The 27,390-nt window shown below is 39.4% G+C and overlaps 1 protein-coding gene across 1 annotated transcript; it reads right to left on the reverse strand.

Moving 5' to 3' along the window:
- Window positions 1–1,647: 1,647 nt before the first annotated feature.
- On the reverse strand, window positions 1,648–26,139 carry trhr2 (thyrotropin releasing hormone receptor 2). The gene is made up of 6 exons (XM_046395159.1): window positions 25,944–26,139; window positions 15,487–16,337; window positions 13,220–13,352; window positions 12,579–12,730; window positions 9,371–9,494; window positions 1,648–2,466 (listed from the first exon to the last, which is right to left on the reverse strand). Exons 2-6 carry the CDS (start codon window positions 15,867–15,869, stop codon window positions 1,894–1,896), a joined length of 1,365 nt encoding a protein of 454 aa, XP_046251115.1. The 5' UTR covers window positions 15,870–16,337; window positions 25,944–26,139; the 3' UTR covers window positions 1,648–1,893.
- Between the last annotated feature and the right edge of the window lie 1,251 nt (window positions 26,140–27,390).

Below are 27,390 nucleotides of genomic sequence, written 5' to 3' on the forward strand. Positions count from 1 at the left end.
AGAAATTTAATTATCATCTATTTTGATCATTGTGTTGTCATTTTCACATGAATACATTTCACAGTTTCAACTTAAGTAATGTGATTAACAACTAATTTTTTTTAAATTTATTTTTAATCCTTTTGCGGTTTGATGAAAATAAACGTTAACTGCACACCAACTTCTTCTCAGCCAACAACAGTACATTCTTGCTTCAACATTGCTGCAATGGTCATATTAGTCTTATGGTATGATATGTTATAGTATCATAACAATCAAAAGGAAATTTTTTTACAATTTTTATTTTTAAGTATTTTTATTCTTAATACTAAGTATTTTTTTCCAGTTATGCTTACACACTCTTATTTAAATAACTTTCTCATTGCAAGATTTTTACTTGTAACAAAGTGTTTTTACAGTGTGTTATTAGTACTTTTACTAAACTAAAGGATCAGAATTCCACCACTGGGTTTATCCATGTAAAGGAGCAATGCAACAGCCAGATACCAGTGGATGTTGCTTTTAGCAACAATCAAAATTGACTACATGTTAAAACATCTAACAACCTCTTTGTGTCTTTCAGCCAACAAGAAGTTGTCAGGTTAAATCAAGTTAAATCATACATAATAAGAATACAGAAGCGTGATGATGATTTTAATTGCTACTGTTTTTGGACTTAATGATACTGATGATGATGATAACACAATAAACAAATATCAAAGTAATTAAACAATAATGATTTTTAAAAAACATTAAATTTAGATTTTAAAGTCCCATATCTGGACAGTCAATGCTTGTGCTGCCTGCACTAATGTGTAATGATCATCAAGTTAAAAATTATACAGCAAAAGAAGACTATGCCTCCAAAACATCAAGTTATCTTCCTGTAACATGATTTGGATTGAATTACTTTCTAATTTCGTAATGTGTTACAGAAAGGCAATAAGAATAAGATTCACACTCATATTTAACATGTCATACCTTGTCATTCCTTCCTCTCTGATGACTGTTTTCCATAAAACAGAATGGTCAAAATATACATTATTGTAAATTCAGTGTACGTAAAAATATGTACACTGCCAATAAAAGTTCATTCTTAGATTCTGCTTCAGTGGATCACATTAATTACCTCCTGCCTGATCTACAAAATCCTCTAAACTGAGTTATACTGATCTTTTGCTTGCTATTGTACAAGAGAAATACAAACTGTGTTTCTTTTAAAGCTGTTGTTACTTTTTAAAGCATCTTTTTAAGATTTCACACTGCATCTCAGCAGTTGACTGGAGGATACATGACGAACATGAACATGTTAATAAGTTGATAATTTCTTATATTCACAGAGTGTGTCATGTCAGATGTTTCTGTGCAAATGAGAGGGAATTTTGGATAGACAAATTTCTTTAAATGGTATCAAATGCAGTCTTTCACAAATCAAATGATTCATTATTTGTCCTTGAATTCATAATAATCACTGACTTTCATGACATCACCGGTGAAACGTTCCACCAGTGCATTATTATATTGATTCATTATGAGAATCAGTCCATTCTGTGGTTTTTTTCTTGTTTTTTTAGTGAAACAGACCACTTTGTAGCCTCTTGTCTACAAAATCTCATTAATATATCAGGTAACATTTTTACATGCAATTTTGAAAATATTTTGTGGCCATTTACTGATCATCTTTCTTCTCTTTACATGTTACCTCAGTGCTCAAGGTGAAATCTGCCTCTTCTGAATAATGAAATAAAGGCAGGTCACAAATTTCATATTACTTAATGTGGATCCTGTCCAACAGTGATCCACAGCTGTATTGTGACTGAATGGAAAGAATTTTGTTTAATTTTCTTCTTTCACTGGATGTCAGTGGTACTGACTAATTCCTTTATATCAAACATTATGTTGACAAGAAGATATTTATATATTTTCCTGATGATTGTTTGTTGTATGTTTGTCTGCAAAATTAAATGTGGCATTAGGTGATGCAGGCCAGTCCAACTTTTCATGACCAGCTGGATATACACCCAAACTACAAATAGCTGGGTCATTGTCATTGGGTTGGTCTGCTTTTTTGCCATTGACTACTGCTGTCTCCTGGTGACCACTTCCATTCTGTTTTGTAGTCATATCAGTGGCAGTAATCAGGATGGCCCTCCTTGCTTTTTCACTGGTTCCATTAGTATTGGCCTGAGACATTCTGCGGTCTCGGATGGTGCTGAAGCCTGTTTGGATCATTGACAGCGTCCTCTGATTTCCCTCTTGCCGCTGGCAACGGTAAAGCCCGCGAAATGCTGAGCGAAACTTTTGTGACATGGCATTGTATATCACAGGGTTTATCGCACTATTAGCATAAATGCATGTCCGACAAAATAGGAGGAACCAGGCATTCAGATAGGGTGTCGACACAAAAGAGTTGATTAAAACTAAAGTCCGGTAGGGCATCCACAGTAGAGCGAATAGGACTACCACAACTGCCAACATCTTTGTCACCTGTAGGGGGAGAAACAGAGATACATTTCATTGAAACTCTTAAAGCAGCCATGATTAGAATTTTTGTGTGAATAAAACCTCAGTGTTAGGCAAAAAGCACCCACTTGGAATCATCATATTAAGCTTCTTGTCTAGCAAGTTCCATAAAAACTATAGGTGTTCTGCTCCACCTAATGAGTTTGAGTTTAACTTGAATAAAAATAATAATATGTTTGTTAAAAGAATTTTATAAGGTTCTAAAGAAAGGAAATGTGCCTTTTAATAAGTTTTCTACTTATTCTTTGATATGATGTGTGATGCACTTTGACACAGGAAGTATACACAGGAAGTAGTGTTCTTTTAATTCTATACAGGAAGTTCATACAGTAATACAGTAAACAAAGCATGGTCGCTAATGTACGGTAATGTGATTAATGAACCCGCCAGAAAGCAATGACTGTAAGTGTCACAGTTTGCCTCTTTTGTCAGATATTTCTTTGGTATAAGTTTAGCAATGTTTTGAGTACTTTGATAGTCGAATATTTCCAGTAACTACTACGGTAATGTTGCGTTAAGCTGACGTGCGTTAGCATTACGGTTGACGTTAGCATCTGTTGCTAATTCTATAAGCTAAACACAGTGCAGTAAGTAACAGTGATGTTATTTTCTTTCTTTTGTAGTTTCACTCCAATTCATGTTGCCATTGTGAATGTGAAGTTAATAAAGGAGCAAGTACGCTCATTTTCCTGGCTCTTGAAAAGGAGTTTGGCCGACTGTTTAATCTACGTTAACGCTCCGGGAGCAAAACACATAGAGAGAGCAGTACAATAGACAATCTGGTAAAAATGGGACAGAATAATTTACCTCACATCATTAAGCTCCAGGCGGTTTTTGGTTTTAGTTATAAAGAATAAAGACCAAGAGGATAAAAGTGATTTTCCATTAATCTTTCAGAACCTCTTACAAACATTCTTAAAATTTCCATCAAAGAGTAATCCAGTAGATTTCCCTCAAGCTTCAACAGTGTAATGTACAATATAAATGCACTACACGGCGATTTCAAACACAGTGGTGGTCTTGTTTTCGTGATAATTAATGGAGAGAGTATGGATATAACATAGATTTGTAGCCTTATTCATTGTGCACATGCATAGCTCATGTAGAATCATTTCACAAATTCCAACAAATTCCATCAAGATTTTTTTTGTAGCTGGCAAAGAAAAACACTGTGACTGCTTTGGAGAGTATGTACATACATGTGGGGTTTACTCATGATCAGCTACAATGTTAAAATCACGTGCCTGATAGTGTGTAGGTCCCCTTCATGCCTGCAAAACAGCTCTGACTCACTGGGTCATGGACACCAGGCCTGTGTCTTGTGGTTTCTGGGTGTTGGTAGAGGATCATTGGGTGGTGGCCAATCAACAGAATCAAATGGACAACAGGGACATTGAGCATCAAACAGCAGAGTGCTGAAGTGTCCCAGAAAGGTGTGTGTGTGTGTGTGTGTGTGCATGGACACGTATTCCTGTTGTTGAAGGGACAAAAATCCGTATACAGTCACATTGTGAGGACCTGCCTTACTTATGGGGACGAAATGCAAGTCCCCACAGTGTAAGTCATTAAATATTAGGATGAAGACTTGCTTTAAGGTCAGGTTGAGGTTAGGGTTTGGTTAAGGTCAGGGTTAGGATTAGGCAAGTAATGTTTATTGTTATGGTTAGGAGGTGGTTAAGCCTCCAGGAAATGAATGGAAGTCTATGCAATGTCCCCAAAAGTGATGGAAACAAGACTGTGTGTGTGTGTGTGTGTATTCTCTGTGTGCAAAACACCCTCAGCATGCCTTGACCCTCCACCCCACCTCTGGCTGGTGACCATGGTAACGCCTCAGACATCTCTGAACCCCTTCATGGCAGAGAGGGGGAACAGAGCCAGTCAGCCTGTAAAGCTCAAGCGACGGGTCTTATCAGTCGCCAATAATGCAACATACCTACCCTGTCCCAGCCTCACTCCACCACCCATCCACCTGCAGTGATTTTCATGTCCTCAAGCTGCCTTCACTATGCCATAATAATTCTGCTGCAGTGTGGCTGCCCCTCATTCTGCAGCCCATTTTTTTTTTGCACAGAACAATTCAATTCAATTCAGTTTATTTATATAGAGCCAATTCACAACAACAGTTATCTCATGCCAACAGAGAAAAAAACAAAACAATGTGTGACATGTCAATACCAGGTATCATGCATAGTCCTTCTCCCAGCATTTGAGATAAGGGTCTGTGTCCATGCCTTCAGTGGTGAACCAGTGACAGCCACCTCAGCAGGTAGATAAAAAAGGCAAAATTCTGCACAAAGAAGGTGGGTAGGAGAGCTTTCTAATTATCTCTGTGCTGCGATAATGAGACAGAAAGCATTGGAGTGACATTTTGAATATGCATATTATGACTGTAATTATATGGTGGGAGGATACTTGACTTTCGTAATATTTTCTTCTAACAACAACATCCTCCCAGACTGATTCCGGTCATGGATGACCATTTGGGTCCATTGAGCCAAAGAATTTGCTTAAGCCTCTGATGCTATCAATTCGCCCGTGGCAATGATGACCAAGCTTCCACATCTCTTTTCCTCTACACTTGACGAGATCACAGAAGTGAAGAACTCTCAGAGATTAAAACTGTACAGCAATCTCACACCACACTGTATTAATCTCCAATCATAAAAGTGCCATTCTTTGACATACACAAGTTTATCAAACACCTATCAGATTGAGTTGGTCTATCAAACGATGAATTAAAGAGCATGAAGTGCCATTTGAAGTACTGAGAGAGTAAAATCATCTGCGGTATTAAGCACACTTCAATGTAAATCCCAAATCACATTATGCTAATCTTCTGCTCCTAGATGGAGCCCCTTGAACACAAGATTAGGATCTTCTCTCTGCTCTCACGTGAGAGTTCAGTCTCTCTGAGGCTTGTGCTCATGCAGTAACATGCACACAGTGGCACAGAAACAACATGTGCTAAAACTTGTATGGCAAGGTAAAACACACAAAGCAGCTTTACAACTTCTTTCCACTACCCCAAGTGGCTAAGACACCATTTACTGCTCCTTTGAAATGATGAACCTGAATAGTTCAGTCCTGGTTAAACTGGACACACCTGTGGTTAAATACAGAAAACACTTTCTGTACTTTTGTGCAGCCAAACAGAGAGAATTTCCCATAGGTTTCTTGGATGGGCATTTTCATTCAGTATTGTAGTATTCAGAACCATTCAGCACACCATAGATGATTGCAGTGTTGGTCCAGGGATGCATTGTGGGATGTTCATCCAGAAACATGTCCTACTTGGCTAAATCATGTCATGTTGCATCACACACATGTATGTTTTGTTGTAAATATGCAGTCATTTTGAATTTGATACCAGAAACATGTTTTTAACAAGGTCGGATATTTGAGAAAATCGTGAAAAAAACAAACAAAAAAAAAAACAGACCTATTCAGAAGATTTTTGCTTTTAGTATCTTTGAACTTCACTACTTTGTCAAACACAAGATTGTACCTACAAAGGATTTCACTGGGCTCAGGCTCATTTCTTAAAACCATTTTCAGTTAAACAGTTCTGTTTTTATTTACATTTTTACACAGCATCACAACTCCAGAATTGACATTCAAACTCTGTTGTTAGGCTTAAATTAGAGAAAGATTGTGGTTTTGGTTAAATGAAAAAAAATGTTATGTCTCTGCTGACTTTTCTTTGTCAAAATAAACCAACCTTTACCAAGTCTTGTCAGTGCCCGAACATAACCATAAAAAACTTAAACAATGTAGTAGTCACTAAAAGTAAATAGTCTTTTACTGACACGTTCAGTATTGGCATTTTTACATTTCCTCATTATGTTGACAAAAAAAAGTAATTTTGTCAGCATTACATTGCCCTCAAAACATTTATGTGCTGTTAGTTGTATAATTTCTAGAAGTGAAGGGCAGCAGAAGAAGGGCAATGGATACACCCACTGGTACACCCTGTGTTGTGTGCAAAGAACACACCAAATTTGGGTGACACGTCTTCCAGGTTTAATAAAGAAAACAACATGAAAGAAGTCATAGATCACAAAGGGAATGTTTGCAGTCATGCATTGCACAGGAACATTGCAAGTATCCATATGTGCACCTCAGTCATTCAGCAAGTACAAAGATGTTTGTTTTGCACCTTTAAGTATAATTTGTTCTTTGCTCTCTGTAGATTTGACCTTTTTAATGTCCTGTGAAAATATCACCAAATACCACCACACCACGGGACGGGTACACAGTGGTCTCTCTATTCTTAAAATTGCACAGGACAGAAATATAAGGTATCTAGGTGATGTTGTTGTTTTCTGATGTTGTTCACAGACAGAAATTAAATGAGGAACTGTCCTCACTCCTTATATTTAGTACTGTAATGGAAACCTCCAGTGCCATGTTAGAGGTTGTCATGGATGGATTTTACTCTGGTCTCATATGTCACTTTTTTAATTGTGTTTCATTCTTTTTTTAATCTTTATGTCCTCTCTTTCTGTTTGTAAGAAGCTTGTTTAACCCCCTGGGCTTCATTTCGTGTCAGTAACTAACTGTCATTCAGATTTCTTAACCATCCAGTGGCTGGACTGACCTGGCACTATTTTGTACCAAATGAGTTGCAGATTTGTATTGCTGCTCATAGACTTTTATCCAAAAGTTACAGCTGGAAGCAATGAGCAAAGAATTGGAAAAGAGTTGTCACTTGTATAAGTCAATTTGTTTAGAATTTAGAGTAATTTGCTCACCTGCTTATGGCTCAGAAAGAAATAGACACATGAGAAGATTTGCAAAAGACAAAGCTTCTCTGTCTTAGCTGTGCAAATTTCCATTTCCTTTCCATATCTGCAGTAACTTAGCCCTTGCAGACTGACTCACAGTCAAACCAACAATCCCTGAAATTAAATTCTGCTCCCAAAAAAGCAAAACAAAACAAAGGTCAAGGGGGACCAGACTGACACCACTGTAGGAACACCACAGTGTCACCCTGATAGAGGGAATAATGGCAAACACATAGTTGACTACATGATATTAAATACAGTATTTTTTGCCATTTTCTGCCTCACAGAACAACATAGAGGGGGGGAGAGGAAGAGAGAGAGAGAGAGACAGACAACACACACTTCCTGCACTCTCTGTCCAGAAATGTGCAGTCCTAGGAACAATTAAGATCAAATTCCCAAGCTTTAGGAAGACACACACCATCTATCACCACTGTCTTCTTCTGTTGTTTTCTGTATTTGTCGACCACCACACTATCCATCATGGTGATGGTGGTTCGCCATCACCATTTTGTCAGTCTGGGTCTAGAAGTCCCACAGGATCTTAGCTTGGTCATTCTCAACCACCTCAGGAGGTGTCTTCCATTCTGACTTCCAGCCCATACTCCGTGCAGATATTCCTATACTATACCATAGTATACTATGCCAGCCACTGGGTTATGGCATTCCATATACGTTGTTCCTGTCTGCATCTTACATCTGGCTGTTATGTGCTAAATTGTCTTTGCACTGCCTGCACCTGAGGTACTGTCTGGTGTTAGACCCCAGCCTCTATTGATTTTGTACAGAGTGCCTGTTCTTGTGCTGCAACGATTAATCTTGCTTTGCTGTCCTTCAATCCAGCCTTTTACAGGCATTGGTAGAATTTCATCAGCCACTTCTTCTTTATGTTGGTGGTACATGCAGTGAAAGGGCTTGACACTCACTAGTCCTTGACCTCCCTTGTTCCATTTAGTGTACATTTTCAGGGTGCTGGACTTGGTGCTTGGGCTTGAAAACCCTGCGTGCGTCATGAGGAGCTTCCTTGTTTTGAGTGGCCTCTATCTTCTCCTTGGGCCAACTTACTATACCAACAGGATATCTGATGACAGGAAGGGCGTATGTGTCCTGCCATTTAGCTGACTTCTCAGGACCTGTCTCAGTCTGTGTAGGTATTTGACTGGGGCTGACTTCCTTGGAGCCCCCTCATAGTTTCCATTTGCTTGCAGGATCCCAAAGTATTTGTAACTGTCCTTAACATCTGTAATGCTGCCTTCAGGTAGTTCAAGCCTATACATTCTGATCATCTTCACTTTCTTTGTTACCATCCGACCACATTTATCTAGCCTGAATGACATTCCGATGTCATCGGTACAGATCCTGGTGATGTGGATCAGCAAGTCAGTGTCTCACTCACTCTTGACGTACAGCTTGATGTCATCTATGTGAAGTGACTGATGGTTGCTCCATTTCGGACCAGGTACCACTCTTTGATCTGGTCTGACTGAGGGGTTTCAGGCCTATGCATAACAGCAGCAGGAATAGCACATCACCTTGATATATGCCGTACTTTATGGTAACTTGTGCAGTTAGTTTAAAAAAAAGGATAGATAGATATTTGTCTTAATCCTCCTTAGTGAATTAATACTTAAGAAGGTAGATGCTTTCAAAATCCAAAAACCTGAGAGCATGTGTACTACATCCAAGAGCACAGAGAGAAGGCAACACTGCACAGCCATACCATGCAATCTGGCAGATAGAGAGCTTTCTCAGTAAGGGGGCTCTTTGATTGCTCAGCCTGACGACACAAAGCCATTACAGCCACAATTGCCTTCAGGGTTGCATAACAGCCAGGACAGAGAAGCGTCAAGAGGACACTTCTCTGAGGCAATGGATAGCAAGGACATCATCACCACCCTCTTAAGTGAAAATCATGGCTTCTATATTCCCAGTAGATCACACACACAGCCAAAGATGAGAATGGGGTCAAATGTGTCTACAGCTATCGCACAGCAATTACTTGATAGGACAAGATGTAACAACAAGAAAAGAGAGTGCAGAAGGGGTTAATGGGAACAGGGATAATGGTGGGATGAGGCACAGACCTGCTTCCTGGAGGAGAGCGCACTCCTTGGCCGGTCCTGACGACCTCCTTTCCCTGCTTCAGAGGCTTCCCGGCAGCTTCGACGCATGGTAGTGGCGCTGTTGTCGGGATGGTTGGGCAAAGGGCTGGAGGTATACATTTGTTGCACACGAGAATGAAAAACATTAATTGGTTGGCTGGTTTGGTCTTGAGTAAATTAATGTGGTCATACTTGTCACGTGTTTCATTTAGGAGTTGGTTGGATTTAACCAACTTCTTTTATTATTTAATTTATTTAATCTTTTCCTACAAAAAGTCTCCACTGATATGAGTTTGAATGCCAGTCACAAACCTTTGGATTAAAATTTCAATTAATATTTTATGTTAGTGAATATCCTTGACTTCATATTTGTTTATCAACAGGGTTGTGCCCCGAATTACAGTCATTCATTGCGTTTTCTACTTATAAATGAATTCTGTCAGGGTGGAAAATCAATCAAACATCACAAAATCCATCCATTACTTGGATTTTCTGCCTAACTCAGTGAAAACAAAATAAATGAAGGCTTCAAGCAGAAATGTGTTTTCCTGCCTTGTTTCGTTCCAAAAATTCACGGATCACAGGAGATTGCAGAGCATGCTAGGCAGCTGTGGCCTTGAGGCTGGAGAAGCAGCTTGTGACTAGATTAACCTGTGTTTGTTACCTGCACAGACCACCAAAACCTTATGATAATATTAGTAGGTATCTTGTTCCAGTTAATATATTATTTCCTATTACCTGAAAACTGTGGCCCCAAGAAGAATTAGACTCAAATATTTGTGTTTTCAAATATATGATCATTTTTCATTGCTTTACTGATAAATAATAATAAAGAATAAATGATTGGATTATTTAAAACTTGGTTGATACCAAATGTTTTCTTACTAATAAATGAAGCCTCTAATATGCATGCTAATACCCATGCTCAGTCTGTTAAACAGGGTGGGGTGTCTATTAAGTCTATCTACTGAATTTAACCTCTACACTGGATATTAAATTTAATTCATTTGAGGCTCTGGCATTAAAACCAACTCCACTGCACAAACTGGCTTGTCCAGGGAACTGGATTTCACCTTGTGGCACTCCACAGACTACTAGGCCCTTGATTTTATCTCAGATCTTGTCAGTTGTTCCAATAAGAGCCTATTGGTGATTTCAGTACCACCTGAATAAGAACACCAAGACTCTTTTTGGCAGTTACTGGTACTCAGTTTGTTCATGAACCTACTGACTCCATTAATGCCTTGGACTTCATTCTCTTTTACAAGATAGAAGTGAACATCTTCAATGTTTCTTCTGTTTTATCTGCAGTGTCAGACCGCTTTCTAATTAAATTTGAAGTGAGTCCAACCTGTCCATGTCAGTTTTATCACTCATCATACTGGCCCAGCAACTTTAACTGCACTTTGTGACCAATTACGTTTGCTACTGGCTTCTTGCATGACAGTGGTGGAAAATTCAGTGCTTCCTACTTGTGCTTGTTCAGATGCACCTGTTTCTGCCAAAATTAAATGATTAAGGAAGTCTACACCATGGTTCACAGATGAAATACGTGTTTTTAACCGGGCCTGCAAGAAAATGGAACATAAATGGCACAAGGCTCTCAGTGAGAAACAGCCTTTAATTAGTCAACAGACACAGTCCATGGACTGCTAATAATCAAGCAAACAACAACAGTAACATTTTTCATACATAAATGGACACATAATCACAGAGACATTCAATACTGGATTTATCATTGTGGATTTATTTAAGTCTCCAAAGAGAATTTGCAGTTGAAGGCCAGATTACAAAGTCTCTGAAAGGAATATGATGCCCTCTCAGATGCAGCTGAGAGGGCGTCATATGGACCAAAACAAAAAAATCAGTCACTCATATGCAGCTTTCTGGAATTATTTGGTATGTCATATCTCACATACCTTGATGTCATATGCAACATTGTTGACCTCAGACAACGAGACTGGGTGGTAATGCATTCTTTGCGATGTAAAAATATTATTAAAATCCTATTAATAATGCATTATATTACTTTGTTACTGCTAAAAATAATGCTGTGATGCTCCTGGATCAAATGCCAGCCAAACTGTTTAAAGATTTCTGGCCAACTCTGGGACCTACAATGCTGAATAGTATAAATTTATCACATACTACTGGTACTGGTCCAGGTTATGGTTACACCTCTACTTAAAAGCCCACACTGTGAACCACGGTCTCGAAGTAACTATACACCAGTTTAACCTTATTTCAAAAGTACTCAAAATAGTTGTTTCTCTGCCACTTTAAGCCCAATTTATCATATTCCAACCTTTTCAATCTACTGTCAGGGCAGCTATTTCAAAACTGTTTCAAGTGGAAAATTACGTTTTACTCAGTACTGATTCTTACTGGATCTCAGTGCAGCATTTTATACTATAAATCATAGCATAGTCTTAGGGCAGTTTGAAAGCTAATTTAGCACTTGTGGCCTGGTTCTCACTATTCCTACCTACCCAGTGCATTTTTTATAATAACACACAGTCATCTTTACTGATGTGATGTTCTTCGCCTTTTGTCCTTTTCTCCATATATTTCACCTCTTTGCCAAGTTATATAGAATAACGATGGAGTAAATTTTTACTGTTACACTGATTATACTCAGCTGTATGTGCAGGTAAAGGCAGATGATCACTCTCAAAGCGTACATTTAGAGGCCTGCGTTTCTCCGATGCTTCTCACATAATTTTCTGCTGCTGAATTCTGATAAAACTGAGCTGTTGGTCATTGGTTGCATTCAACACAGACATCACTTTGATAAAGTCAAACAGTAACTCTGTCTAACTTTGTGATTTCTCAAAATTTAACTGCCAAGAATCTTGGTGTCGTATTTGATCCTACCCTGTGTTTTGATAAGCACATTAAAAAGATTACCGAAATTGCTTTTTTTAAATTTATTTATACAGTATAGCTAAAATAAGCTCACTATCAATCCACTACATCTTTTCATAGCTAATAACTTTTGGCTGCTGTAGTAATGTTCAAAATATCATATATTAACCTTTAAGCTAAAATAAAAAACATCCTGATGACATTGTCAAAGAGTAATACTCCTTATTCAAACTGGTGGAATGACTATTATTATATAATGAATGAATGAATGAATGAATTGATTGATTGATTGATTTGTTAATATGGTCTGAAAGATCTGAGGTACCTGAGGTAGAGGATCCGTGCTATCAGGCCATACAGTACAATGGCGAGCAGCAGCGGGATGACATAGAAAACAGCAAAGTCGATGAGGTAGATGGGCAGGTAGAGCTCCCGTTTCACTCTGTAGCCACACTGCACATGTCCGTCCTGGCTGACCTGAATATCACACAGTTATCATAGAGATAATAAAACAGGCTAGTAGCTCACACACTGGCTCTGGGAAGAGATGCACATAATAATCTTTCTTATCTCAGCAACCCTAAGCATGGTGATACCACTCCCAGAAAAGGAACAGAGCTTTGTTAAAAGCTTTTCACATTCCCCTGTAGCTCAGATAAAAGAGGTCTTGGCAATCACAAATGTTTTATTCCTATGTTCATGACAAGCACATTTACTGAAACACTATGCAGTTCCTGTGAGTACTACTGTCTGGATTACATATAACCATTTAGCCATGTAAAAATATTTACATACATGAAAGAAAAACTCTATTCTATGTATTTTTAGTCTTTCTGGGAAAATTAATGTGGCCACAGTACAACATTTATCCTGTAAACTGAAAGTTACCGCACTGTACTACTGTACTACCATCAGTCAGTGACTGCAGTAAAACACGACATATAATGTAAAACATAATTCTCTAACCTGAATGTCCACCAGGAAAAACCACAACATGCAGTAGACACATGTGAAGATCCAAACCCCAGCAATGATCCGCTTGGCCCGCGATACTGTACACACTGTCTGAGCCTTCATGGGATGGCAGATAGCTATGTACCTGCACGTAGAGAGGAGATGACAGGATTCAAGCACAATGTCAAACTATCTCTGGCTGATAATATTTATTAGCCACAATGTATAGAAAACTACTAACAATTTGTTGATGAGTAGATACCATTGATCTATTTCTGCAACATTTTTGCCCCACACTACAACAGTGGCTGTTGGTAATGGTGCCTCCTCTCTAACTAAACAGGAGATGATTGAGATAATACATTTATTACAGAGGTGTTAGACAGCTGAGCAAGACTCACATATCTTTGTCCCTGCATGCTTTATGTTAGAGCCTCCCCTAATTTTCCTTTCACACATATTCATGTCCCATCAATGCATGTCACTAACTTGACTTCTTCCCCAGAGTCTTTCTTGTCTCTCAGGTTCCCATGGATTGTGTCTGGATCTCCTGCTGTGGTGACACTGACGACTGTTATTACCACCTGTTATATTTCTAGATTATTATCATTACTGTAATTACTACTACTACTATCATCATTATTATTATTAATGCTGTTATTGTCATTTCAACACAGTAAGTGTCATGAGACAGCTTTTGTTATGGTTTGGCACTATATAAATAAATTGAATTGAATTGAATTGAATTGAATTGAATTGAATTGAATTGAATTAATCTGATGGCAGTCAGTTCATGTGTCATCTAAAGCGACACAAAAAATGTTATCAGTTTCGACCTAGTAAGGTGCTGTCTTAACATGGCTTTTGGCTATGTAAAAGTGCTGTAACACATTATTGCCAACAGATCAACATAAAGGGGAACTTGCCTCAAAGAGGCTGTAGAGGTGAAAGTGGTTTAGTTTGTTAGGTCAAACAATTTTTCAAAATAAAATTATTATGTGCCACAATTAGTGAGTCAGCTTTGTGAGCCACCTCCTTTCCTTTTAATGCTATAAATTAATATAAGGAATAATAGGATAACTTTATGACATATTAGTTAAATACAATCCAGAAATATCTCACTTTCATAATTAAGAACCACACATGGTGAGACTTTTGTGAGAATCAAGCCTGGCAAGACACTGGTTGCCAGCACACAAAACATTCACTCACTGTCCGCTTCATTGGAAACACTTGAACAATCTAACGTGATCCAGTACAACAAGTTTGCCATAAGCTGCCTTGACAACAATAATAATGCTCAGTTTTGATTGAGAGGTACACATTTAACTACATGTTTGTTACTGAGACTGTAGTTTGCAGTGGAGTTAGACTGAATTATATCGAGAGGTGTTAAGTATTTTATATTTTGCCCATCTTATTGATATACATGACAAGAAACAGCTTTCGATATATTGGACTACAGTACCAGAACCCACAACGACCTAAATAATAAACATACAGTAGAATTATTACCTTTCTAACAGTGTGAACAAAAACTGAAAAAGCTTTGTAGAACTTGAACTTACGGAGATAAGTTGCATTGGATAGCATTACTTTGTACAAGTGTACCTCATTGAGTGGCCAGTGAGTGTAGTTTAATGTAAATAAAACATTCAGTATACATGTGTAATAGTGACCTGAGCCAAATGATCTGGCACAGTAAGATAAAACAAGATAAGATAAGATGAGACAAGATAAGATAAGATAAGATAAGTTAAGATAAGATAAGAGCACAGCACAGTCTGTGGAAATACTGGATTTAAAATTTGGTTTTCAATCAATGCAAACATTTTATTTTCCAGGAATGGAGTAAGTGTCTGAGGGCTCATAGATGTACTTATGAAGTTACAACCTGTTGCACAATACTCCCTCCTTTACTCCTGTCATAATTTTTACATCCCTAGAGGGTTTTGTTACTTGAAGGTATATTATTTTGGAGCACTTGACAAAATGACTGATTCTGTCATTCTTGGGAGGACGGTCTTCTGTTACCGCCAATGAGGCTCTGTCCTCGTCTACAACCAGTTCTTTTAAATAAAACTAAAAGATTTTTGGCCTTCAAATCAGCATCAGTATTCAAAAACACAGGTGTTGTTCCTAAGCACCAACTGACATGCCTTGGTAGTGGTTTCTGTAGACTAATATTACATTTTTAAATCAATATTAAATTAGCAATTTAAAAGAGTACAGCAAAGCCTTTACTGGGATGTATCTGACGTATTTTTGTCTATCCTCACCTCTCCACAGTGAAGGCAGTGATGGAACAGGAGGACACGTTGATGCCCAGGTACTGAAGGTATGTGATTCCCAGGCAGCCAGCATGTCCAAAAATCCATGTACCTGTCAGACTGTCTGACACGTTGGGCAGTCCCGCTGCCACCAGCACCGTCAGGTCAGCTATGGCCAGGCTCACTAGGTAACAGTTGGTTGGTGTCCTCATGTGGCGCGTGGTGAGTACCACGAGGACCACCATGATGTTGCCCACGATGCCCACACCACACACCATAAGGACCAGGAACACAGACACCGTCTTGTACTCCAATGAATCAGAGACAGCAGCGCTGGGACTCAGAGAGATGTTGGTTGGGGTGTCGACTCTGGAGCTCATGTTGTCAGTCATATCTGCTAATGCCTGACCTTTTTACTTTTTTAGCTATTGTTTATCTAAAATTATGTTCGCTTGATTAAAGTTTGCTTGATAAAAGTACTGAGGGGCATGACTCTGAGATTTTCCCATGTTTTTTTCCTTCATTTAAAGCATTAACTCTTATTTAAAGCCAGTCTTGGTAAAGGCAGCATATGATATAATCAGATGTCACTACAGAAGTAGAAACAGCTATGAATGTGCTTTTTATAAGTTGTTGGTCACTGAAACCAGAAAATATGCACTGTCCTGGTTTTCTTGTTTTTGAGATTTCATTCACCTTTACTGCTCCCCTCACTGTTCTTCTATGTAGGATAATGTAGAGCTTATTTTTATTAGTGGACTTCCTTTACTGCTCCCCTCACCGTTCTTCTATGTAGGATAATGTAGAGCTTATTTTTATCAGTGGACTTCCAAACACCACTCAGGTCCCCATTAAGTCACCTAGAAATAGAAAATGAATTCAATTAATTGGGCAAACTGGGAATTGAACTGACGCTAACCTTGGATTGGCTTTGCACTTTCGAATGCCAACATCAAACACACACACCATATACAGGCTAATGTGTAATTGTGGCTAGAAATCAGTTGATAAATGCTGCTTAGAAGGAAAACTGCTAATGCAATTAGTAATGCATATGGTGGTTAAAACAAATGAGAGAAAAAAGAGGAACAATGTAAGCTGGCAGTGTCACTGGCACTGAGATGTAGTTGCTCAAAAATGTAGTAATCTAATTTTTCTCTGGAACTGTTTTAGATTAGCTATGAGATATACTAGACAAAAGTACTGGGACATCTGACCATTACACCAATGTGGACTTTGGTGACATTGCATTCTAAGTGCATGGACAATGGTGTGGAGTTGGTCCCCCCACTTTGCAGCTGTGACAGCTTCCACTCTCTGGGAATGCTTTCCACTGGACTTTAGAGAGATTCTGTGGGGGGTATTGCCCATTCAGAAGAGTGTTTGTGGGGGTCAGGGTTGGTGATGGACAGGGGGCCTGGCTTGCAGTCTCCATTCTGGTTCATCTCAGGGGTGTTTGATGGGGCTGAGGTCAGGCCAGTCAGGTTCTTCCACACCAAACTCATCCTGCCAGTCCTTCCCCAGGCTGTTGCCGCAGGGTTGAAGGCACAGCATTGTGCAGAATGTCTTGGTATGCTGAAATATTAATATTAATTCCCAGGTACTGAAGGTATGATATGCTGAAATATTAATATTTCCCCTCACTGGAAATAAGGGACCTAGCCCAACCCCTGAAAAACAGCCCCATACCCCACCTGAATTCAGTAATGAAAAGGTTTGACCAAATACTTTTATTTATATAGTGTATTTTGTGTACAAAGTTGGCATGCTGCCCTAAGAGCAATGCATGAATGTGCTAATTTTATATGTTTATATATATTTATATTTATGTATTTTATATTTGTTGTCTGTAAATGCAAAATTTGTCACACAAACCCCATTCCATAAGGGAAGGTACATGCATACTTGCATATGCCCTCCCTTCTTCATCTCTCTGTTTGGTCAGATATTTTATCTGACAGTATTAAATTAGCATGTAGTTGTTTGCTAAGATTGACATGTACAACACAAACTTTTAAGTCATTTTGTAGTTATGGAAATCAGTTCAGTTTTGCTAAAACATTTTTTATTGACTTTTATTTGGCTGGGCGCCGACTATTCTGGACATAGAGTCAGACAAACAATGATCGTGTTCACTGTAAATCTCTGCAAGGGGCACCACTGCTTTAAAATAAAACTCATTCATGTGTCTGGCTACTTGGCCACCTGTCACATGTGGTGCCAGAAGTAATGCAACTGATGCCTCAAAAGAAGCCAAAGCAGCACCAGTAGAGACTGGCAGCCCACACACTATTATAACTTACTCTCTATTAACACTGGGTGGGCCAGCAGAATAGTGCTTGCTGGAACCAGAACCAGAGCAAATTTCACTCTGAGCCAATCTGTCCGCCAGCCTACAGGGTCTTAGAGCACCTGTTGCCAGTACTGAAGAAGGATCTGGAAGTAATGAGGAAGATGGGGGTTATAGATCTTTCATCTAGTTCATTCTTTTGTACTTCAGAAAGGTAAACATGATCATAATTTAAGCTTAAGGTCCATGGAGCCCTGCTACATTCCAAATGGAAAAGGTCCTACCAAGCACAGAGTCTTTTGCAGCAGTCTAATTGGATGACGTTGTGTTGGTTATTAGCAATAGTGTTTTGCGATACGTGAAGCCGACACCAGCGCCCATAGTCAAATGCATCCTGGGGGCCAGAGCAGGCGACAGAGGGCAATTTAAAGCTGCTGGCCAGAGATAAGAGTAAATATAGTAAGATTATAATTCACATCAGCACTAATGACACCCGGCTACGCCAGTCGGAGGTCACCAAACTTAATATGGAGTCGATGTGTAATTCGGCAAAAACTATGTCGGACTCCTTAGCGTTCCCTGGTCCCCTCCTGAATCTGACCAGTGATGACATGTTTAGTCGCATGTCATCGCTCCGTCGCTGGCTGTCATGGTGGTGTCCAGAAAACAACGTGGCCTTTATAGATAACTGGGAGACTTTCTGGGGAAAACCTGGCCTTAATAGCAGAGACGGCATTCATCCCATCCGGGGTGGTGCGGCTCTTATTTCTACCAATATAGCCAAGTTTATTAGACAACCAACCCCCTGACAACCCAGGGTCGAGGCCAGGAAGCAGAGTCGCTGTCTTACACACTTCTCTGCTGCTTCTGTAGGGCTGCCGCCCTCCATTAAAATATATATATATATAAATAAAAATATAAATGCACACAAAAACACTAAGTTTAACAATCCCATAGAAATAGAATCAGTGCCTCGTCCTCCCATAGTCCAACTAGCACAAAATTTAAGAAGTGTTCAAATCAAAATAACCTCATAAAAATACACATTAGCAATTATTTAGAACCAAAAAATAGGACTATCAGAAGTGGATTAAATATACGATCCCTCCACTCTAAATCCCTCCTAGTCGATGATCTAATTATTGCTCATCAGTCCGATATATTCTGTCTCACTGAGACTTGGTTAAAAAAAAAAGTATGTTAGTTTAAACGAATCAACTCCGTCTGGTTATATTAACTATCATGTTCCTCAAGGCACAGGCCAAGGAGGGTGAATGGCAGCAATCTACCACTCCAGCCTTCAGATTAACCCCAAACCTAAATCTATCTGTAGCTCATTTGAGAGTCTCAATCTCAGCCTGTCTCACCAAAACTGGAAGTCAGAAAAGCCAGTTTTATTAGTTATTGTCACCCACCTGCTGCTGCTTACCCAGAGTTCCTGTCTGAGTTTTCAGACTTTTTATCTAGTTTAGTGCTCAGTACAGATAAAGTCATTATAGTGGGTGACTTTAACATTCATATGGATGTTGACTCTGACAGTCTTAAGACAACCTTTAACTCACTCTTAGATTCAATAGGTTTTCTTCAGATAGTAAATGAACCAACACACTCTTATAATTCCTCGATCTGGTTCTCACCTATGGCCTAGAAACCAAGAACCTGTTAGTTGTCCCTCAAAACCCTCTCCTTTCACACCATTCACTTATAAATTTTGAGCTAACTGTAACAGACTTTACACCACACAACAAAAAGGTCTACTATACCAGATGCCTCTCTGAGAATACTGCAGACAGATTTAGGGATGCAGTCCCATCACAGCTCCCTTCAGCACCATGTACCAGTACAACAGAGCATACTTAAATATTACTCCTGCAGAAATTGATTGCTTTGTCAACAACACTGCAGCCACTTTACACACACTTTTAGATATGGTTGCCCCACTGAGAAAGAAGGTTATAAATCATAGGAGGGTAGCTCCTTGGTGTAACTCAAATATACAAACATTGAAGCAAGTATCAAGACAGATGGAGAGGAAGTGGTACTCCTCCAAATCAGTTGAATCCCAGAGGGCCTGGAAAGATAGTCTACTGACATATAAAAAGGCCCTTCGTAAATCCAGAACAGCTTATTATTCATCATTAATAGAGCAAAACAAGAACAACCCACGTTTTCTCTTTAACGCTATAGCAAGCTGACAAAGAGTCACAGCTCTGTTGAGCCTTGTATTCCTGCAGCTCTTAGTAGTGAAGACTTCAAGAGTTTCTTCACCAATAAAATCACTAACATTAGAGAAAAATCAATAAAGATCTCCTCACAACGGCCAATATACTGCCATCTTTAGAAACCTCTTTTAGTCCTAATCCGTCTCTGGACAGCTTCCTGCCCATAGACCTCCCTGAGCTGACCCCAGCATTAATAAATCTAATCCAACTACCAACTACATGTCTCTTAGACCCCATCCCAACTAAGCTCCTCAAGGATGTCTTTCCCTTGATTGGTGCTTCCTTCTTAGATCAGATCAACTTGTCTTTAACAACAGGTTATGTACCACAGGTGTTTAAAACTGCTGTTATCAGACCCTTACTTGAAAAACCTTCACTTGACCCAGACATCTTAGCTAACTATAGGCTGATATCCAACTTCCCATTTGTGTCTAAAATACTTGAAAGAGTGGTTACAAGTCAGTTAACTGATCACCTACATAGGAACAGTCTGTTTGAAGTGTTTACGTCTGGTTTCAGAGCCCATCACAGCACAGAAACAGCACTGGTTAAAGTTACAAATGAGTTCCTCATGGCATCAGACTGGCTTGTCTCCATACTCGTTCTACTGGATCTCAGTGCTGACACTGTAGATCACAGATCATATTAATGATGTTTCCTCTTCGCATATAAGGATTAATCTCTGTGTTCCACAGGGTTCAGTGCTCAGGCCCATCCTGTTCACCTTATACATGCTCCCTTCATATAGGGAAATATTATTCTGAAATATTATTCAGAAACATGGCATAAACTTTCATTGTTATGCTGATGACACCCAGCTGTATTTATCCTTATAGCCTGAAGAAACAGTGCAGAATTCATAAAAGTAGAATGGGAGGACGAGCCTTTAGCTATCAGGCACCCCTACCGTGGAACCAGTTGCCAATCTGGGTTCGACAGGCAGACACCACCTCCACTTTTATGACTAGACTTAAAACCTTTCTGTTTAGTAAAGCATATAATTAGCCTCAAACAAAGTGTGTAGGGCTGGTAGGTATAGTTACAGTCGCTTCCTGATATTCAGCCACAGGTGAATAGGGCTGACTAACTCTTAGTCTTTAATCTCTATCATAGCTACGCTGCTTTAAGCCTATGCTGCCGGGGGACACAAACATGATTCACCGAATCTTTTGTCTGCGGCGCCAAACTTCTGGTTTGTCCTTGAAAAACGATTTTCTGCTTGGATTTCTGAACTACTTTTGTTTGACTGTTTTTGGATCAGTTTTTGCATTCACCTGTTACCCGGACTCAGATTGTTTTTTTTTGTTGTACTTTTGAAAAATACTGGCAATCTGTTTGTTTTTCATATTTGTTCGGTAAAGACTTTGTTTAACTTTTACTCCGTCTTTATTCGTCTGCTCATCTTGAGTCCTTCTTTGCTTAAAAAAAAGATAATAACAACTATATATCATAACAATTATAGTAGTTACTGTACATACCATATTATTATTATTATTATTATTATTATTATTATTACCTCGAGTTCCAGTACTCTGGTATCATTGCTGTTGCTACTGTGCTTGCTGTTGCCATCTCTGTCTGTGTGCCCTTTCGTTCCCACTCTCTTTTTAACTCTCTCCCACACTCTGTCTTTCTTTACCCCCCACCGGCAGATGGCTGATCCTCCCGCAGATCTAGAGTCAGGGTCTTCTCTGAGGTTTCTGCCTTCTAAAAGCAAATTTTTCCTCACTTGCTCATGGGGGAATGCTCTATTTGCGAACTTGGATGTACCCTTTGCCAAAGACCAAAGTGTTGGTCAGTTACACATTTCTGACCAGATGGTGGTGAAGCATGGTGAATCATCCTTTAGTGACCATGAATATTCACAAATGTTATGGCAATGTAGTAAAAGAACATGAAGAAACAGGTCTTGCTCTTACTGTAAGCCCTGTCACAACAGATCAATTGTATTACAGCTTTAAATAATTTTTGGAGACCTCAAAAAGCCCCCTGATGTTTAACTATAGACAGAGTTGAAAACATCCCTGTTGAAGCTTCAATAGGATCCGGGGGGGTCATTAATTGGTAATATTCAAATGATGGTGCTGCTGAGCAAGCAGTGTAACAAATAAACATTATTGCTAACTCAGGGCGTAACCACACTCAGTGAGAGCATTACGATGATTTAACTGCGATATTCTGACAAAACACATAAATTAGCTTAGGATTTACTCTCCACTCATAATGCACTTACACTGCCTTGTGCATTTCTGGTAAAATTACAGCGATGTTCCTAAAGTACTGTAAAGCAGAGGAATTTGTGATTAAAGCCATTAATTAAACTGTAAAAAGACTTTGAGGTTATTAGAGGACAGTGTGAACCATTTTTTTCAACTGTAAAGATTCCTGAGGTTTGTTTTGAGGTTTCACATAATGCTGAAACCTAATTAACCAACGTGAAGCACTACACGGCATCTGTTGCTCTTTTAACTCATCTCTCAGCCTGGTCACACACACATATTGGACCTTCCCTCCTGAGGGCTGCCTCTAATAAATTGAGGTGGACATGAAATGAAAAGTAATTTACTTTCACTATTCTGCCATCAATCAGACTGTATCCACTCTCCATTCCATTACACATTCACAACTCAGCAGAGCTTTTCTTCTGCACATTTCTGCATATCCATCATGATGGCAGATGGATGCAAACTATTTTCAACATGACAAAGGAATAAAAGGAAACAGACAGTTTAACAATTTAAGATCTTTTAGAAACATACAGAAATACATACTGATGTTTTTGGCAGAATATTTAAATATTAGACGAAGCCAGGGCGGCTATTTCCCTGTTTTTAGTCTTTTTACTAAGCTTATAACCGTCTTTGGCTGTAGCTTCATATTTAGCATGCAGACATCAGAGTGGTATCAAGCTGTTACCACACGAAGTAACTTGTTGTTTATTGTTGGGCTGGATATCAGTAGTTGATACCTTTATGGTGTCAACCAAAATAAGCCAATGCTATTGCCACCATTGTTTTGTACCCAGATCTGGGGGAAGAAAAGACTATTAGTATGATTTTGGTCACAGGCAATGGATTTAATGGGTCTTGAGATTGACCTAGTGCTGCAACAGTTACAACAATCTGTGGTGTGGTGAAGTGAAGTGAAGTGTGATGTATTTGATGAAGATAATTAATTGTCATTGTACTTTCAAAATGTATTTGTGTAAAAATAATTTGAATAGGAAGTGGTAGTGGTCTTATACACAACTTAATGCTGTGAATGAAAAGTGAATGAAAGAGCAGATCCTGAGTGTTGTTTGTGCTAATGCGCCAAGTGACAGTTCAGAGTATCCATCCTTTTTTGAGCCCCTAGGACAGGTGCTGAAAGATGCCCCTTCTGGGGATTCCAGTGTTCTACTGGAAGATTCAACATTCATGTGGGCAATGATAGTGTGACTGGGAGGAACGGCCTCCCTGAGCTGAACCCAAGCGGTGTTCAGTTACTGGACTTCTGTGAAAGTTACGCTTTTTCCACGACTAACACCATGTTCATAAGGGATCTACAAGTGCACTTGGCACCAGGACAGGGGAGGTGTTCAGTGAGACCATGGAGAGACTTTTGATCGGCCTTGAAGAAACTCCTGCAAACCATCCAGTATCTCAGGAAGGGGAAAGGGTGCTTTGTTCACACTGTTTAAAGTGTGAGTGGAGAGCTGCTGACCTTGACTGATACAGTCAGGCCGTGGAAGGAATACTTCAAAGATCTCCTTATTTCCACCGACATGCAATCCTGAGTACCGTACCTCAATGCTCTCGATGTTTTGGGGCTATCATGGCTGACACGCCTCTGCAACATTGCATGGTCATCAGGGACAGTGCCCTTGGAGTGGTAAACCAGGTATCACACTCCTCAGCTAACCTGGGAAAGTTTATGCCAGGGTACTGGAAAGGAGAGTCCTTGCAAGGGTGCTGGAGGGGTTGTGAGTTTGCCCAACCAGTCCACATGTGTTTTATGGACTTGAAAAAGGCTTACTACTCTGTCTCTCTGGGCATCCTGTGGGTGGTTCTCCAGGAATATGGGTTGGAGTGAGAACTTGGTTTGCATTGCCAGCAACATGTCAAACTCATTTCCAGTTAGGGTTGTTCTTGGTCAGGCTTGCCCTTTGTTACCAGTTTTATTCATAATCTTTATGGACAGGATTTCCAGGCGCAGCCAGAAGAAGAAGAATCAACTTTATTGGCAGTATATATATTTTTACATACACACACTGAATTTGACTACTGCATTTATCCCATCCTTAGTTGAACACACACATGCAACACCCAGCAAATTACATGCAGTGAAACACACACAGGAGCAGTGGGCAGCATCAAGCACCCGGGGAGCATATTGGGGGGTTAAGTGCCTTGCTCAAGGGCACATCAGTCGGCTAATGTAGGAGGGAAGCTTTTTTTTTTCGCATTAATCACTCCACCACACCCACATTTTTCCTGCCCGTCTGGTGAGGGAATCAAACCGGTGACCCTCCGATCACAAGCAGCTTCTCCAACCTCTTGGCCACGGCTGCCCCCCAAACCGGGCTAAGTGACAGAGGGTGTCAGGTTCAGTGGCCAAAGGATTTCATCTCTGCTTTTTGCAGATGATGTATTCCTATTGGCGTCATTGAGCAGTGAACTACAGCTCACACTGAGATGGTTTGCAGCCAAGTGTGAAACAGCTGAGATGAAGATCATGATTCTCAGCTGGAAAAAGGTGGATTGCCCATTCCAGATCAGGGGAGAGTTGTTGCCCCAAGAGGAGGAGTTTAAGTATCTTGGGGTCTTGTTCATGAGTGAAAGTTAAAATGGAGCAGGAGTTTGACAGGCGGATCAGAGCAGCATCTGCTGTGATGCGGACACTGTACCGATCTGTTGTGGTGAAGAGAGAGCTGAGCTGAAATTTATATTCCAACCCTCACCTATGGTCACGAGCTGTGGGTAGTGACCGAAAGAACAAGATCACAGATACAAGTGGCCAAAATGAGTTTCCTCTGCAGGGTGGCTCAGCCTTAGCGATAGAGTGTTTGGTGACCTACCTACTTGTAGGTTACCAAACAGAGGAACAATGAAAAACCTATTTCATAAAGCTCACAATATTAAATAGTAAAAGGTTCACTATGGTTGAGCTATGGACCACCAACTCCAACTTCAGTCCTCAGTTGCATTCAGTCAATTCAGTTTTCCTTAAGAATAAGCCCAATTGTAATTAAGTCTCCTCTATTATCTGCCTGATGTGATGTTTGGTCGAGTCTTTCCTCTCGGATTGCAGTGATAACTGACATCTGGTATCTGATTAATTTTTGTTAAACTTGAGGTCACCAGACAAGCTGGAAAAATGCTTTTGGAGAAAGAGGTTGGACACCAAACCCCTAACAGCTTCACTGCACTTTGGCCATTACTAGTAAATGACAGTACATTTTGTGGCACAGGTGTGACCGGTGAAGCATGAAGAATCTGAGTTGGTGAAAAAGTATGGATCTTAGCAGAAAGCCTTTAGTGATACAAGACAACTGTTACTAAGAAAAATAGTTTGATATTGCTCAGGAAATATATTCGATTGTAAAACTGAATTATCATTTTACATTTTCTAAAATGGGAAAAGTGGATAATGTACATAAAACAGAATGCAAAACAAATGCCTTCACTGTTAACATAATCATTGAGAATGGATATGTCCCCATGACGACTACTTGTTCTGTTATGCTGTACTTGTGCTTCAAATCTGAGTAAGCAAAAAGACAGTTGTCACATGCATGTCTTTCTCATTTATTTTTCTCTCTTTCTTTCTCCTACATCTGTTACACACTAAACGAAAGAGTGGCATTGCTTGGTTGCAGCTTCGGTTAATAATGACAGCAACAGAAAGACAGATATAACTGATTGTGAACTTCTAAATAGTCTTGCACATTTGTAGGAGAAAATCAGATTATTTACCTTTTGCATCATGTCAGCTTCCTCCAGAATCACCTTCAAGCCAAGCCAAGTATCAGTCTTCACAAAATATAGAAATACTGTGTCTTATTTCTATCTGTGTGTGTCCTGTTCCTCGCTGGTTAAAGCCATGTCGGGACCATAGACATGCTATACTATAAAGTACAACACAGTGATTCGCTACTACTTACTGAGATTCGTCATACTCACACAGACGTTTTAGGGAAGTAGCATTTGTACTTTTAAAATAAAAGCACAATGCTTACTTTGGAACTAGGCAATGTAACGTCTTCAGAATTAAGTCTTTTTACTTCATTCCGTGATTGGATGAATTTCCCACACACACAAGTCCACAAACTGAATCATTGCCAGTTGGTTGACATATTACATATTATTACATTAATTATGATATTATTATTATATTCTTTGCAATATATTAATTTTGTAGGTGTTTGGATATGTGGATATGTGATTCTGACCATTAATATATATTTTATTTACTGTTCAAACGGATTAATTAATTTCATTTTGGTGCTTTGTCAGTAAAGCTAGAACTATGGCTATGGGTTAACTATTAAAATGAGTGATGACAAGTGGCATAGCTATCAGTCGCTTCTGCCGATTTGACTGACATTTGTTATCTAAACCAAAAACAAAAGTTGCAAGATCGGAACATGATAGTTTTATTTTGAAATCGGAGAGAGGAAGTCATCTATCGTCTATGCTACAACTTGACGTTTCCTCATCAACACGTCCTCTGGCTGTTGCCTGCTCCCGTCCGCTCCGGTCGGTCATTCTTGCGCGTTTGTTAGAGCTCTCTCTCTCTCTCTCTCTCTCTCTCTCTCTCTCTCTCTCTCTCTCTCACACACACACACACACACACACACACACACACAAACTGTCCCCTAAACACTAAACATCGACCATGAAAATCAAAATCTAAATACCAATATTACAACAACCTCACCACGACTGACAGTAATTTGTTCATGTACGTCTTATTGACTTTTCCTCTTTGTGTTTCCTCCTGATTTTTATCTCCCCCCTCGTCCCCAGTACGTTCTGGGCCCTACAATCAGGTAGAGGAACATTGCATAAGCCCTTTGTAGACTTAAATGCTTTCAATTTCACTTCCAGGTTGGGAAAAAATATATTAATACCTAACAAAGTTTGCGTAATTTGGTCTTAAATACAAATTAAAAGATATTCAATTCAGTATGGACATCTGGAATTGTAGTACACTGTTAAAATAATCCCAAATTTTCAAAGGTTCCGACACATCTGCTCATTTGCTGTCATTATTTGGTCTAAGGCCACTGCTGCCATCTAGTGTCTGCAAGTTGGCAGCATGCGACCTTGTATAATAGCCTAATATTTAAAAGATAACTGCCCTTACACTAACAAGTTAGTGTTACGTGAAAATGGGCCAGGATATTATTCAAATTAGTAT

Source organism: Scatophagus argus, chromosome 7 (genome assembly GCF_020382885.2).
Source record: "Scatophagus argus isolate fScaArg1 chromosome 7, fScaArg1.pri, whole genome shotgun sequence".
Classification (NCBI taxonomy): domain Eukaryota; kingdom Metazoa; phylum Chordata; class Actinopteri; family Scatophagidae; genus Scatophagus; species Scatophagus argus.